General features: G+C 44.4%; 2 protein-coding genes across 2 annotated transcripts; one reads left to right on the top strand and one right to left on the bottom strand.

The window, feature by feature from the left end:
- Nucleotides 1-356: 356 nt before the first annotated feature.
- On the bottom strand, nucleotides 357-5,378 carry Alg2 (ALG2 alpha-1,3/1,6-mannosyltransferase). Its single transcript, XM_055605390.1, has 2 exons — nucleotides 4,980-5,378; nucleotides 357-2,942 (listed from the first exon to the last, which is right to left on the bottom strand). Exons 1-2 carry the CDS (start codon nucleotides 5,322-5,324, stop codon nucleotides 2,043-2,045), a joined length of 1,245 nt encoding a protein of 414 aa, XP_055461365.1. The 5' UTR covers nucleotides 5,325-5,378; the 3' UTR covers nucleotides 357-2,042.
- A 294-nt stretch (nucleotides 5,379-5,672) lies between these two features.
- On the top strand, nucleotides 5,673-13,541 carry Sec61b (SEC61 translocon subunit beta). Its single transcript, XM_055605236.1, has 4 exons — nucleotides 5,673-5,767; nucleotides 5,925-6,022; nucleotides 10,404-10,505; nucleotides 13,282-13,541. Exons 1-4 carry the CDS (start codon nucleotides 5,765-5,767, stop codon nucleotides 13,367-13,369), a joined length of 291 nt encoding a protein of 96 aa, XP_055461211.1. The 5' UTR covers nucleotides 5,673-5,764; the 3' UTR covers nucleotides 13,370-13,541.
- The last annotated feature ends 309 nt before the right edge of the window (nucleotides 13,542-13,850 follow it).

The raw sequence follows: 13,850 nt of genomic DNA on the forward strand, positions 1-13,850 counted from the left end.
TTTGGTACTGTGCTGGCTGGTTAAAAAAATATCCTGAGATATAGGTAAAATTGCCTCTCTAAGGAACCTCAACAAAGTAGTCTCTCAGTGTGCCCTAAGCCCCCCCCCCCCCATGAAACTTTCTAGTCCTTTCCAACTTTCAAGGCAGTGGCTATGGATAACATCTCCTCACCACACGCCAAGCATTCTTTCTGCACTGTGTCTTGTTGAAATCTGCCACACCACCCTTCCAGGGAAGCACAACAGGACGATTACCTCACTACACAGATGAAGGAGTTGAGTTGTGTGCAAAGACAACTTTTCTCTATGTCAGCTCTGTGCTCTCAACCATAAAATGGAACACTTGACTACAGCTATTTATTATATTCTTACAGGTGAATTTAGCTTTAAAGGCTAAATCCAATTGAAAATTACTTTAATATTTGCACTTACAAGCAACAGGTAAACAATGAACAGTTATGACTGGGCAGTGTCACAGGCATATGGAAGTTGAGGGGCAAGTGGAGGGCCAAGCAAGCTTCACACAAAGGCATTTCAGGGACAGACCGGGAACACTGGCATGCTAAATTCCATACAGAATACGGCACAAACACTAAGAGCTGGAGACTCAGATGACATCAAGAAACACGTCTGAAACATGATCCTCGGACACTTTATAAGCTCAATGTCCTCTGTGGTGGCCATTCTTGGTTGTCAACTTGGCTACATCTGGACTAAAATCCAAAACTGAGAGCGCGTCTGGGAGGGATTTTTTTGCTTAACTTGAAGTTGGTAGATTCTCCTTTAATCTCAATCTTGAGGCTCTAACCTGGGCCACACCTTCTGCTGGAAGCCTATATAACGGCTTGGTGGAAGGAAGCTTTTGCTCTTTGCTTGCTTGTCCTCGACTTGTTAGCAAGTACATTCCTTCACTGGCATTAAGAGTCTACTTCTTTAGGAGGACCAGCCGAAACACCCAGCCTCATGGACTGAGCAACTACTGAATTCTTGGACTTTCTGTTTATAGCCATTGTTGGATAAGTAAGACCACAGTCTATAAGTCAATTTAATAAATTTCTTTTTTCTGGGAATTCATTCTGTAAGTGTTGTTTGTTCTTCTAGAGAACCCTGACTAATACATCCACCAAAGGCCTGTGCCCTGAAGCTTGGTCCCCAGTCCATGTTGTTACTGAGCGATGACAGGGCTTTTAGTAGGTAGGGCTAGTGGAAGGAAATTAGGTCATTAAGGGGCATTCTCAAGAAAGGGATATTGGACCCTTTCTGTCTCTTTTTTATACACTGTCCTTTCACAGGCTCAAAGAAATAAGGCCAAACATGGGCAATCTCTGACACAGTAAGCCAAAACATATATGATAATATTTCTTCTCCATGTCAACTGTCTTGTTTACCGTAGTCTTCTGACTTCTGGGTTAGTTATTTAACAAGATGAAAGCAGAGCATGGAGGCCCAGACCTAATATTCCAGTCTTTTCCTATGCCAAACATCTTTTATTGTGTTGCAGTAAGAAAACAAAAGTACAAAAACCAATAAATAATACTGAGCACTCTTGCTACAGATCCAGGCAAAATTCAAACAAAAATTTCCTAGCAGCTACTAGAGACACTTTAAATACACTGAGTGTGGGAACCACAGAGGCCTCGTTCCTGTCACACTCTGAAGTCAAATCAATCGACTGTAATAATGGTCAGACCTAAACTAGTAAAGCCAATTAAGGCACTGGATGATTAAACCTTTATATATAAAGGGACAATAATCCAGAAAAATAGAATTAAAATAGTCTGCCGGCAGCAGATTTCTACCATTCTTTCAATAACACTGATGAGATTTGGAATGATTACAGCATTAAGGATATTTTCAGAGAATAACAGGTAGGCTACTGGACAGGAGGTTCACATTCAGGACTCAAGTCTACTTTAAAAAAAAAAAATGATCTCACTAGCACTAGATTCTAGCTCCTTTTTTTGGTTTCAAAAGTGCTTCTACAACCCATAAGAAGGATTGCAGGGCAAGTAGCATACAGACCCTACAGTATACTCTCCTGACTACACCAGCTGGGTGACATAATCAAACAGCTGATCTGCAAACGCCTCAGCAGAAAACTTCTCCGCCACCCTGGCTTTTCCAGCTAGGCCCATTGTAGATTTTAAGGATGGTTTGTAGATGAACTTTTCCATTGCTTCTGAGAAGTGCACTGGGTCAGGCTCACACAGAAATCCTGTGACCTTATGGACAACAGTCTCCAAGGGCCCACCCGAATTAACAGCAATGACTGGGCACTGCATGTACATGGCTTCCAGAGGGACGATGCCGAAGTGCTCATTGCTTGGAGTGTAAAGCACACATAAACAGGCGTGGAGGAGCGAGATCTTCTGTCTGTCTGAGAAGGACCGCAGGAAGGTCACATGCCGCTCAAGGTCTGACTGCTGCACTATTTTCTTCAGCTCCTTATAGTGTTCCACGTTCTCCAGGATTCGATCGTCGTAACCACCGGCCATGAACAGATGAACCCTCTCCCAGTCTTGAGATGGCAACCGACTACGAAGCTGGACGAGGGCGCTCAGTGCCAAGGGCAGATTTTTCTTCCTTTCATATCTGTTGATAGAGAGGAACAGGAATTGTTTCCCCTTAGGGTGTAGGTCACCCAGCTTGTCAGGAACAGCCAAGTCAAAGCTGGCGATATTCAGAGACGGGTAGAGTACATCAGGGTTTCTGTGAGACAGGGTCTTGAAGGTTTCCTTAAAGACGGAAGCTGTGTACTGGCTGTTGACCAAGATGCGATCTGCCATGCCTGTGGTGTATTCCTCGATCCAGTCAATGGGGACCCTGTAGAACCGCTTCAGAGCAGAATTTCTCTGGGAAAGCAGCAGATCCGGGAAGTGACAGTAAAATATGACCCTCTTACGCCGTCTGGTCAGTTTGAACACTGGGATGCAGGCAGACACCTAACGAAGGTAAAACAGTAGGTAAGAGACTGGTCATCTCAGCCGCCATGGGCACACTCTTCTGTCTGTTACAGCCCGGCTGCCTGGTATTACTGAATCACAGGATCTGGGTAAATGTCTACATTAACCATGAGGATACAGCTTCCTCAGGGTGGCTCACTGCAACTCAGGATCATAAACCCCAGAGCAATCAGCACCTGTAAGCATGGTTTAGAGTGTAGCAGCTGACAGAGTCCATTACAGATCAGAGCATGGGCAGGTCTAGTACAGACTGGGGGAGAATAAAGTCACACCGTTGGGAGGAGAATTTGGAAACTGCTATTGACATTTATGAACTACTTGATGACCCACACCCCCAGGAGTTTCCTCAGAGGACTGTGTAAGGAGCGAGATTAGTGCAGTATGAGGCTGCCACATCTAGTCACTCACACACACACACACACACACACACACACACAAAACAAAACAACAACTGGTTGCAATGTCAGTGTCCTTTAGAGAAGACTGGAATGCTTACAGCACATTTGCATAAAGGGGACTTTCCAGCCACTTAAGACACTGATAGAGAAGAACAGGAATTGTTTTCTCCGGATCTAGAATATCAATAAGCAAGGATATCTCCAAGTTTTGCAGAACACAAGCAACAGCAGGTGAATTGAATCCCAATTACGTACAAGTAAGATGTAGCAGGAAACAGACACACATATACTGGAGTAGCCATATATTACTTCTGAAAGATGCAGAAGAAACTGCTCACAGTGGCTCTCTCAAGGATGGAAACGGGATTTTTACATTATACTTCCTATGTGAACTTTTACTCCTGAGTAAATGTTAATTCTCAATTAAAAAAAAAAAAAAAAAAAAAAAGATGGGGCTGAGGTGTTGGCTCCAGGAACTCAGGGTATGGCCCTCATACCTGCCAGAAAGTCTTGCCACATCTTTAGGTTTCAGCGAGAGATCCTGACTCCAGTGTTCAGGTGGCGACGGAGAAAGCTATCTGACACTGACCTCCGGTTTCCACATGCAAGTCCAGACACTTGTACAGACACAAATATACCCACCAATCTCCTGTCAACACCCAAACGCTGAGCTGTAACAACATCTAAGAAACAAGCCTAGTATGGCTACAGGGCAGAGTGGGTTGAATGCTATTTACTAAAAGCTTGGACTTCAGTCCAGGAACGTGGCCTACATTGGAAACTCAGCACTTGAGAGGTAGAGGCAAGAAAGAGGATGTCGGCTGGGAGGCCAGCCTGGGGCCACTTATCAAGGCATAACAAAATAACTTTGGACTTTTCTCCAAAGACTGATGGAGACCACAGTAAAGTTTTAATGGGGCATGATATGTTTAGCTTGACTTTAATCCATGGCACTGCTAAGTACTGGAATGGCGGTATTAGGAAGACTGGAAAGGGTGGGATGGATGGGACCTGAAAGCAGAGACAACAGGAATAACAGAGAAGAAAGAAAAGAGTAAACGGAGTCAAGGATACAAGGAGTGCCCAGAGGCGACTTTTTTAATGCCAGCGAGGGCCCCCTCAAAAACCAACCAACCAACCAACCAACCAACCAACCATTTCAGTCCCAGGACTAAGCATGTGAAATGCAGGTATGTAGCCGGGCATGGTGGCACTCGCCTTTGAGCCAAGTACTCAGGGAGGCAGAGGCAGGCAGATCGCTGTGAGTTCCAGGCCAGCCTGGTCCACAAATAGAGGACCAACCAGGACAACCAAGGCTACACAGAGAAACCCTGTCTCAAAAAACAAAAACAAAAACAAAAACCCCAAAATAAATAAATAAATAAATAAATAGATAGATAAATAATAAGGGATATGAGCCCTACCTCAAGGAAGGGTCTTCAACCCTTCAACCAAGGCGTGGGTGGGGGAGGTGTCCTTGTGATCTGCCACTTTACAGGGTCCATTACTAAAACTGGGGACAGTTCTCTCGCTGGGGACTCCTGCTGGACAGTTCAAAAAAATAATCCGGAACAGAGGTCCCTCCCCGCCCCCAGCCAAGAACTGGTGGCCGCCTCACCTGGTCGCACACCACCACATCGAACTCCTCGCCGGAGAGAAATATCACGTAGAGCGCCAGAAAGACCATGCGCACGTAGGCGCAGATGGCGGCGCCGCGGCCGCCCCAGCCCAGGCTGCGAGGCAGCCAGTCCCCGGCGCAGTGCACCGGGAGCTCGCGGCTCTCGATGAAGCAGTGGCATGGGTCGTAGTGCGCCGTCCATATCTTCACGTCACAGCCGTACTCCTGCAGGGCTAGGGCCGCGTCCAGCACCACCCGCTCCGCACCGCCCACGCCCAGGTCTGGGTGCAGAAACAGCACAGATGGGGGATAAACCCGCCGGGTTCGGTACAGGTTGTCGGCCATGGCAGAGAAGCCGCGCCTGCGTTCTACGCCCGAGCTGCTGCAAGCTCCGCCCCTGGCCTTGGGGTTCCAGAAAGCCCACCCAGTTCAACTACGCGTGCGTCAGGTTAGGACACATCAGCGGCAACAGTGTGGGCGCTAGGGAAATGCCTGACTTAATTTCTCGTGTGAACATGTCCAAATCTTCTCATTTGGTGATATTAGACCCTATGAAAGACAGTGAAATCAAACAAAAGAGGAGAAAGGCCTGTGGAGTTACACGGTTCAGTTATTCTCGGCATAATTTTCACAGGCATATCTTAAGACAGCTCAGATATCCTAGTGCCTGCGAAGACCCTGCCAGCCGGCCGGGGGCGGTGCCAGAGTCTGTCTGAGCTAGTGCTCTGAGTGCTCAGCAACTTCGCGACTGTCTTCTTCCGAGCTCGCTGTTCTAAAGCACCAACATGGTGCGTGGTACCCGTTTCCAGGCGCCGCGCTAGCCCCTGTCTTGGTCTCCCTCCCTTTCCGGGACCTCATTGCTTTCTCCAGCTGCCCGGGTGGTTGTGCGGTCGGGGGTCTTAAGAGGGTGGGCATTGCTCACTGTCTGTCTGCTTCTCTTTGCAGCCGGGTCCGACGCCCAGTGGCACCAACGTGGGCTCCTCAGGGCGCTCTCCCAGCAAAGCGGTGGCCGCGCGGGCGGCGGGATCTACTGTCCGGCAGAGGTAAGTGTCCCGGGAGTGGTCCCGCTGCGGGCTGGGACAGGTGGTGGCCTCGGGAGTTCGCATTACCAGAAGAGCAAGGTGGGAAGATTCATATGGGCCGGGTAAGCCCGAGCTGACGTGGCCAAACAGTAGTTAAAGGCCTTTTGGTAGGGAGACAAGGTTTCCCCCTTGATCAGTTTAACGCACCATCTTAGTTAAAGGGAACTTAAGTTAGACCAGGATCAGGAACGACTTTGGGAAAAGCAATGGCATAAGGCTGGTGTCTGGGGCTTTACCTTCAGACTTCCATCGGGAGGTCCCGTACACACTCAGTTTAACAAAGTTTGCCTTACACGACAGTATGTCACCCTCGTTCCCCATTCTAGTTGTGCGTCTTTCTTTCTGTATATGTGTGTGTGTGTGTGTGTGTGTGTGTGTGTGTTTGTTTGGCATGCACATGTATGAGCATGTGCATCATGATCTTGCCCGATGTCTTGTCCTCGGATGTTGGGAGAGTGCGTCAGATCATCTGAAGCTGTAATAATGATTGATTGTGAGCCACCACATGCATATTGGAGACCAATTTTGAGTCCTCTGTAGGAGTGACAAGTGCTTTTAACCTCTAAACCATTTCTCCAACTTCAATATCTCCTTATTTTTAAATGTCTCTGCTATACACTTACTCACAGAAAACCAGAAACTCCAGTCATTTTGTTTGTTTGTTATTTGTTGTATCTTCCCTATCCAATCATATGTGAGGCTTCATAGGAAGACTTTCCCATTACTGTTCTTCCTCTATTTCTGTTGATTCAGTGTAGCCCTCAGCTTCGACTTTGCATTTTCACCACTGTCTATCTTCCAGCTGTTACTCTTCCACTTAGTTCCACTTAGGTTTTCTGGTGGCTGTATGTTTAAAAAGGAAGCCTTTGGGGGGGATGCCAGGGCTTTCCTTTCTCCCTCCTGTGATCCAGCAATTAATAGCTCACTACTGTTCTCTGAGCTCACTTATCCTCATTAGGCCTGCTCTCTTCCCAACTATTTATTTATTTGTTTATTTGACAGTCTCAGGCCTGCTCTGTTCTCAACTATCTATCTATCTATCTATCTATCTATCTATCTATCTATCTATCTACCTGACAGTCTCAGGCCTGCTCTGTTCTCAACTTATCTATCTATCTATCTATCTATCTATCTATCTATTTATTTATTTTACAGTCTCACATAACCCATATTATTATAATCATCCTGCCTTCTTGGTAGGATTAGAGTTTTGCTAATAGTGCTCATCTCCTCTGTTTGGCAGAGAGTCTGCTCAAATCCTCTTTTTCAGCTCCTGTCTTAAATCATGCCACAATAAACCGACTGAGGGAATCAATCAACCCTTTTATGTTTTTGGAATAACAAGTAAGGGTTTTTTGTAGCAAGGTGTAGATAGGCCTTGAAAACTGAAAGGAGTACTTTAAAATTACCCTTAAGAATGTGACGAGGAGAGGAGTTGGGTGCGGGGCTGCACACTGTGATCCCAGCTCTCAGGAAGGCAGAGGCAGGCGGACCTCTGCGAGTTGACATCCAGCCTGGTCTACAAGTCGAGTCCAGGATAGCCAAGGTCACACAGAGTAAACCCTGTCTTGAAAACCATTAAAAAAAAAATTGCTGAGGAAGGCTTGGGGATATAATGGGTTTAGCTCAGTAATGGAGAGCTTGCCTAGCATGTGCAAGGACATGATCCCTAACACCGCAGACAAAACATAGTACAAACAACAACAAAAGAGGATGTGAAGGACTTTTGTTGACCACAGTAGGAAAATCTAAATGCTGCAGTAGTGAATCTAAACTAGGTGGTTTGAACGTGTATCTAAAACATGCAGCTTGGAAAAGGAAGTTGTAATAGAACTATCAGAAATGATGAATGACTTAATGCCATTGAGTGTCACTAAGGTATTCAAGGGAAGTGAATTGACTTACGGCTTGGGTTATATGGGCCTAGGAGCCTGTGTTGTTGCTGGCTATACTTTCAGAGACTCTGTGCTACTCTTATAGGTGTGTATAGCTCCTCAGGGATTGGTTTCTGTTCAAAAGGAGTTAATAGGGAAGTTTGACTATCTGCCTTTTTAAAAACAAGAAGGTACATATTTATGAAATTATTAAAGTATAATAAATGAAAAGGAGGCAACTAGTGCACAAGTAAGGTAGGTGACAGATGCAACTTTTAAGGATATGGCTACGGATGCTGTTTTAGGATCTAGACTTGTAGGTCCCGTAAAGCTAAACAGCCTGTGGCTATATGTATAGAGAGACAGTAAAAAATTCATTCTAGAAACTTGTTTCTGGTTAGGTAATTGTAATTGCTGTTGGCTGTCTTAGACTATGTCTATTATTTGAGAAGAAGTTGGAGCTTATGGTTAGTGATGCTTTGCTCTATGTAGTTGCAATTTGTGTCTCTCTGAATGAAGTAGCAGTAGTAATAATGCCTCAGAGAAGAAATGTGTGGGGATTAAAGTTAAGTTGGGGTTGCAGTCTTTGCTATGCCAAATAAAACAGAAAAGGAAGCCATTACAAGAATGAAAAGGAGCGATGATACTTTAGGAACCACAGACCACACAGTGCTAGCGACATGGTGTTCATGCAGAAGTGATAGGAACTAGAACTCCTAAGATGGTGGAACAATTAGGGAAATGAAGACAGTCATCAAATAATAACTAAAGGTCTGGCACAGGTCAAGTTTTTCTTTACGTTGGAGAATGTATTTGAATAAAAGATAATCAGGGCTTATCTGCATTCTGTGAGCTGCTTCCCGGTGTGGGAGGCCATGAAAAACCAAGGCAGATAAAATAGATTATGTAATTTCAAGTGATGGATGCAATAAATTAAGGAAGCTGGCCAGGCCTGGTGGCATATACCTTTAATCATAGCACTTGGGAGGCAGAGACAGGCAAATCTCTGTGAGTTTGAGGCCAGCCTTGTCTACAAAGTGAGTCCGAGACAGCTAGAGCTCCGCACACAAACCCTGTTTGGGGGGACAAAATTATATATATATATGTATATATAACACACACATATATATGTATATATAACACACATATATATGTATATAAATGTATATATAACACACATATATATGTATATATGTATATAAAACACATATATGTATATATAATACACACATATATGTACATATGTATATATAATACACATATATGTATATATAATACACACATATATGTATATATAATACACACATATATGTATGCATATATAATACACATATATGTATATATAATACACATATATGTATATGTGTATATATAATTCACATGTATATATATAATACACATACATATGTATATATAATTCACATGTATATATATGTATATATAATATACACATATGTATATATATATATAAATTAAGGGAGCTGGGTGAGGAAGGAGGGAGGGTGGATAGTTTGGGAGGGTAATTCAGGGTGGGTGGCTCATGAGTACCTATGAGATACAGGGGACACTGGTCTAGGGAGGATAAGCCATCTAGGCAAAAGGAATGGTAAATCTACAGGTACATCGGTGAGCTGGGGTTGCTCCAGCACATGCCAGCAGCCATAGTGGTAGACCAAAGCATGAATGTGGCTAGGGAGAACAGCTTTACAGTCAAGTGCAGGAAGGAGGTGTAGGCTCTGTTGGGTTAAGAGATTAAAGTAGCCTCTGTCAGGTACCTCAGCTAGCTTTCCAGATAAGGTAATGAGGGGTAATGCCCCCTGCCCTCAGGATGAGAGCTGCTAGGAGAGTCTGGTCTGGTGTTGGTCCTAAGTGTCCATATGTTTGGTCTGCTCTGTCTGCCATGATGGCTCTATATACCAGCCTCCATTCTTTTACAAAGGAGAAGTTCTGGTTGCGTATTTTCTGCTTTTCATAACCTGTCCCTCTTCAAGACTGATGGTCAGTAAATCAAAGTAGCTCAAGGACATTGCAGAGTAACTAGTTCATCACATGCATGCTCCATTTGGGGGACCTTGATATAATTAAAGTTTAATGCTTTTTCCTAACTTTGTAGCAAGTCATTTATTTTTAAGCCCTCTTTTTAAAGTAGTCTTTCCAAAATGAAATTATAGGTTAAGGGCATTTATAGATTGAGCTTTCTTACTTAGTTTCACAGAAATTCCTATGAAGACAAACTGAGGCACTGTCCATTGAGGAGGCTAGATGTGGAGAGGCAGTTACTGTTCACATTGGCACATGACAGGAAGTACTCAGTCCTTAGGACATAAGATCAGAGACGCAAAGGTAGTTTGAGTTTATTCTAGTAAAAAAGGTGTTTCTTCTTACAGGTTGCTTTTTTTTTTTTTTTTTTTTTAATGTTACTAAGAGGATTTCTAAAAGGCTAAGTAATGATATTTTATCCCTTTCAGAAAAAATGCCAGTTGTGGAACCAGGAGCGCAGGCCGCACCACCTCTGCAGGGACTGGGGGGATGTGGCGATTCTACACAGAAGATTCCCCAGGGCTCAAAGTGTAAGTCATGGAGCAGACCTGTGGAGTGTCTGTCCTTGTGACAGTGTGTGGGAGCTGTCTCTGGTAATTCACTGCCTTTGTGCTGGGTGGGCTGGGGCTAGCCTGTTCCTCAGCTAATGAGTCAGGTACTGATGACACCTTTCTGGGAGTGATGGAAAAGAAAGACAGCCTCCTGTGGCTGTGTCAGGTGTAAATGATGGGCACAGAGAACTGGAGGGAAGCTGCTTAATTAGAGGAAATCGCTCTTCATTTGGTGCTCCTGCCCCATGCTGAGAATTGGGAGGAGCCATTTGAATAGGAATTGGGTGATTTTTCAAAGTTGCCCTGAGGCAGAGGCTGATATTACTACAACCTAATGGAAATTTCCCATCATGTTGTGCTACCCAAAGTTGCTTGGCTTCCTTGCTGTGGTGAGCAGAGCAGGGGGTTGACAGTCAGCATTTATCTCGCACCTCACTTACCTCTTAGGCCAGGCGTCTGGTACTATGGCCCCCTTTCTGCTGCTTCCTGACTAAACCCTGTGAATAAGGAGCGATAATAATAACAGCAACTCTCCTTTGTGTAGCAAAGTATTTTCTCTGTTTTGACCTGACTGGCCTTCCTGAGGTAGGAGCTGTGCCATTTTGCAGAGGCAAAGAGGCACTCAGACACAAATGGTAGGCAGAGTGCACCTGACTGTCGCGGCCCATGCTTTCCTATTGCTGTCTGGTAGAAAAGAGACAGAAATGCAGTTAGTTTAAACACTTTGGCTTAGCTTGCAGTTTATGATCTGTGGGATTTGGTTTAATTTATTTATTGTATTTTTTCGAAATACATTTTTTTGTTCTTTCTTTCGGTGGCAGGGTCTTACTTTGTAGCCAGGTTAACCTGGAACTTGCCATCTTTCTGCCTCCGGCTCTTGAGCACTGGGATTATATAGATGCATGTGACCATGCCTTCGCCTTCCCCTCTCCCTAGTATATTGGCAGTTTGTAAGAATGTATTTAGGAAGCAGTTCATCTGCTAAGGTTTTCTGAGGTGGTGGCATTCTGACAGCCTTTGGTGATTGTTAGAGATGTTTTTTCTTATTGCTGGAGGAGGAGCCTTGTATTCCCTTGCTCTTCTCAGTGGCCCTGAAGCTCACTTTAAATTCCTCAGAAAGGTGGGACCCTTCTGTGGGCAAGTTTGGCTCATGCTTACCCTGGGCGTCCTTCAGTGGGTCTTCCCAGGAAGTGGTAGAAACTGTCCTTTGAAGTTTCATAAGTAGGATCCTAAATATATCAGAGAAATATGCTTTGGTGAAAGGGCACAGTTGATAATTACTGCCTACAAATCTACTGTCAGCCAACACCTTTGAACTTTTTTTTTTATTATTATTTTATTTATTTTGGCTCATTCCAGGGACTCTGTAAGATTCTCAGATGGATAATAGTGTTTCCTAAGAGCCTCTGTGAGTCTGCCATGTGTGTATGTAGCTCTAAGATCCGTGCCATAGTAGCCCTCTTTAAAGATGGGGAGACAGACTTGAAGATAAGGAATGGGCCACAGGCATGCTTGTGAATGACAGGCATCCACACTCGGGCCCCTGAGCACCAGATCCTGGGCTCTGCCCTCTGGCCAATGCACTAGTGCCTGGCAGTAAGAGAGGATCAAGTGCAGTGCGGTGGTGCTCTCTCCACACCTTTGTGAACCTGCTTATTCTCCAATTGTACAGACTTTAGAATGAGGTAGCAGAGACCTTGATCTCTGCAGTGTTTATTTTCCAGTCTGATACTGCTGCTGTCTAACCCTGGTGCTGATAATGCCTTGATGACTATGGATTCTTTTTCTGAAATCTCCACTCCCCAGTTGTATCTGGGAGGTGAAGTGTGATATGTTGAATTCTCCAAACCTGGTGTGGGCAATGCTTAGAGTAAATGTTCACAGCTTGTATACAGTCAAAAGCCCTCCCATTAAGAAACACAGAAGCCAGTTCTATAGAAACATTTGATGTAAAGAAAGGCAGATGAGGGAAATTATTCCCTTTCTACACTAAGCCCATGAATACAGTCAGTTTAGAGCACACTGCCTAGAATGTGGTGTTAAGATTAGAACTTTGCTGCTTTTAACCCCAGCACTAGGAAGGCAGAGGCAGGTGGAATCTGAGTTCAAGGCCAGCCTGGTTTCAGTGTGAGTACTGGGCAGTAAGGTCTATACGTAGAGACCTTGACTTAACCAAACCAAACAAAAAGAGCTTCCAAATTTTACCTCTTCCAAAAAGAGGAATCAGAGAGGCCAAGTTCAGATCTCTATTCTGGGTGTTCTGAGGCAAGAATCCCTCTGAGCCTCAGTTTTCCTTATGTATAAAATGAGATTAATACTCATCTCAGTAGTGTCATGATTTTGCGCAGGTTGAATGGGATCATAGATTTAAAAGCATTTTGTGACAGTCCACCTGTGTGTCTCATACACTGTAGTTAGACAGAAAAGGTTGTCTTAATACATGTTAATTTGAGAAGCTTTGTAAATAGATTATTTGCATATAAGAGTTTGGGAAATTTTTCTTTTTATTATGGAGCATATTAAGTACACAAAATTAGAGTATCTGGGAGATTATCTCTAGGACAGCAGATGGTTTTGTTTGTGTTTTAACAGAAGAGGAGACCGTACTTCCTGGCATCATCACACTTTGTCCACAGTATCAATTTTGGGAGTCCCTTTGGGAGGTGTAAGCAGCATGCCGGCTCTGCCCCGGGCAGCCGATGGTGTTGAGCACACCTTGTTACTGAACTAAGCACGCCTTCTCCTCTCTTTCTAGTGGCCCTGTTCCCGTCCTGGTGATGAGTCTTCTGTTCATCGCTTCTGTATTTATGTTGCACATTTGGGGCAAGTACACGCGTTCGTAGATTTGGCTACGTCCATCTGTCATCTAAAGAAGAAGGAAAAAACCCAACATATCTTGGACCAAAAGTGTAGTGATTTTCTGCTCATGTGTATTATTTTACAGAGAACAAGAATTGACTTTGAGAAATCATTTTTTTTTTCCTATGGCTAATAAACTTTGGAATTGCTTTATAAGGAGGCTGGTTGCCAATGCTTTACTGTGCGGGCCCTTGGTCTCTTCCTCCAGCTTTTCCAGCGAGTAGGTAGGCAGTCTTTCTTAGGGAGCTCATTCCTGCAGGATTGACAGTTTTCCTCGTACAACCATGTAGTCATTCAATTCCAAGATGCTCTAATTGGCCTTGGCATGTTTCCCCCAAGGTATTTCCATCCTGTTGATTGTCATTTTGGGTACTTGATTTTCAGGAAGTGTTCCTTGGGCTCCCATCAGGCAGATCTGTGTGTGAAGGCAGCTGGTACTAAGGGTAAGAGTCAAAGAAATCAGAA

Source organism: Psammomys obesus, unplaced genomic scaffold (genome assembly GCF_907164565.1).
Source record: "Psammomys obesus unplaced genomic scaffold, mPsaObe1.curated_primary_1811, whole genome shotgun sequence".
NCBI classification, from domain to species: domain Eukaryota; kingdom Metazoa; phylum Chordata; class Mammalia; order Rodentia; family Muridae; genus Psammomys; species Psammomys obesus.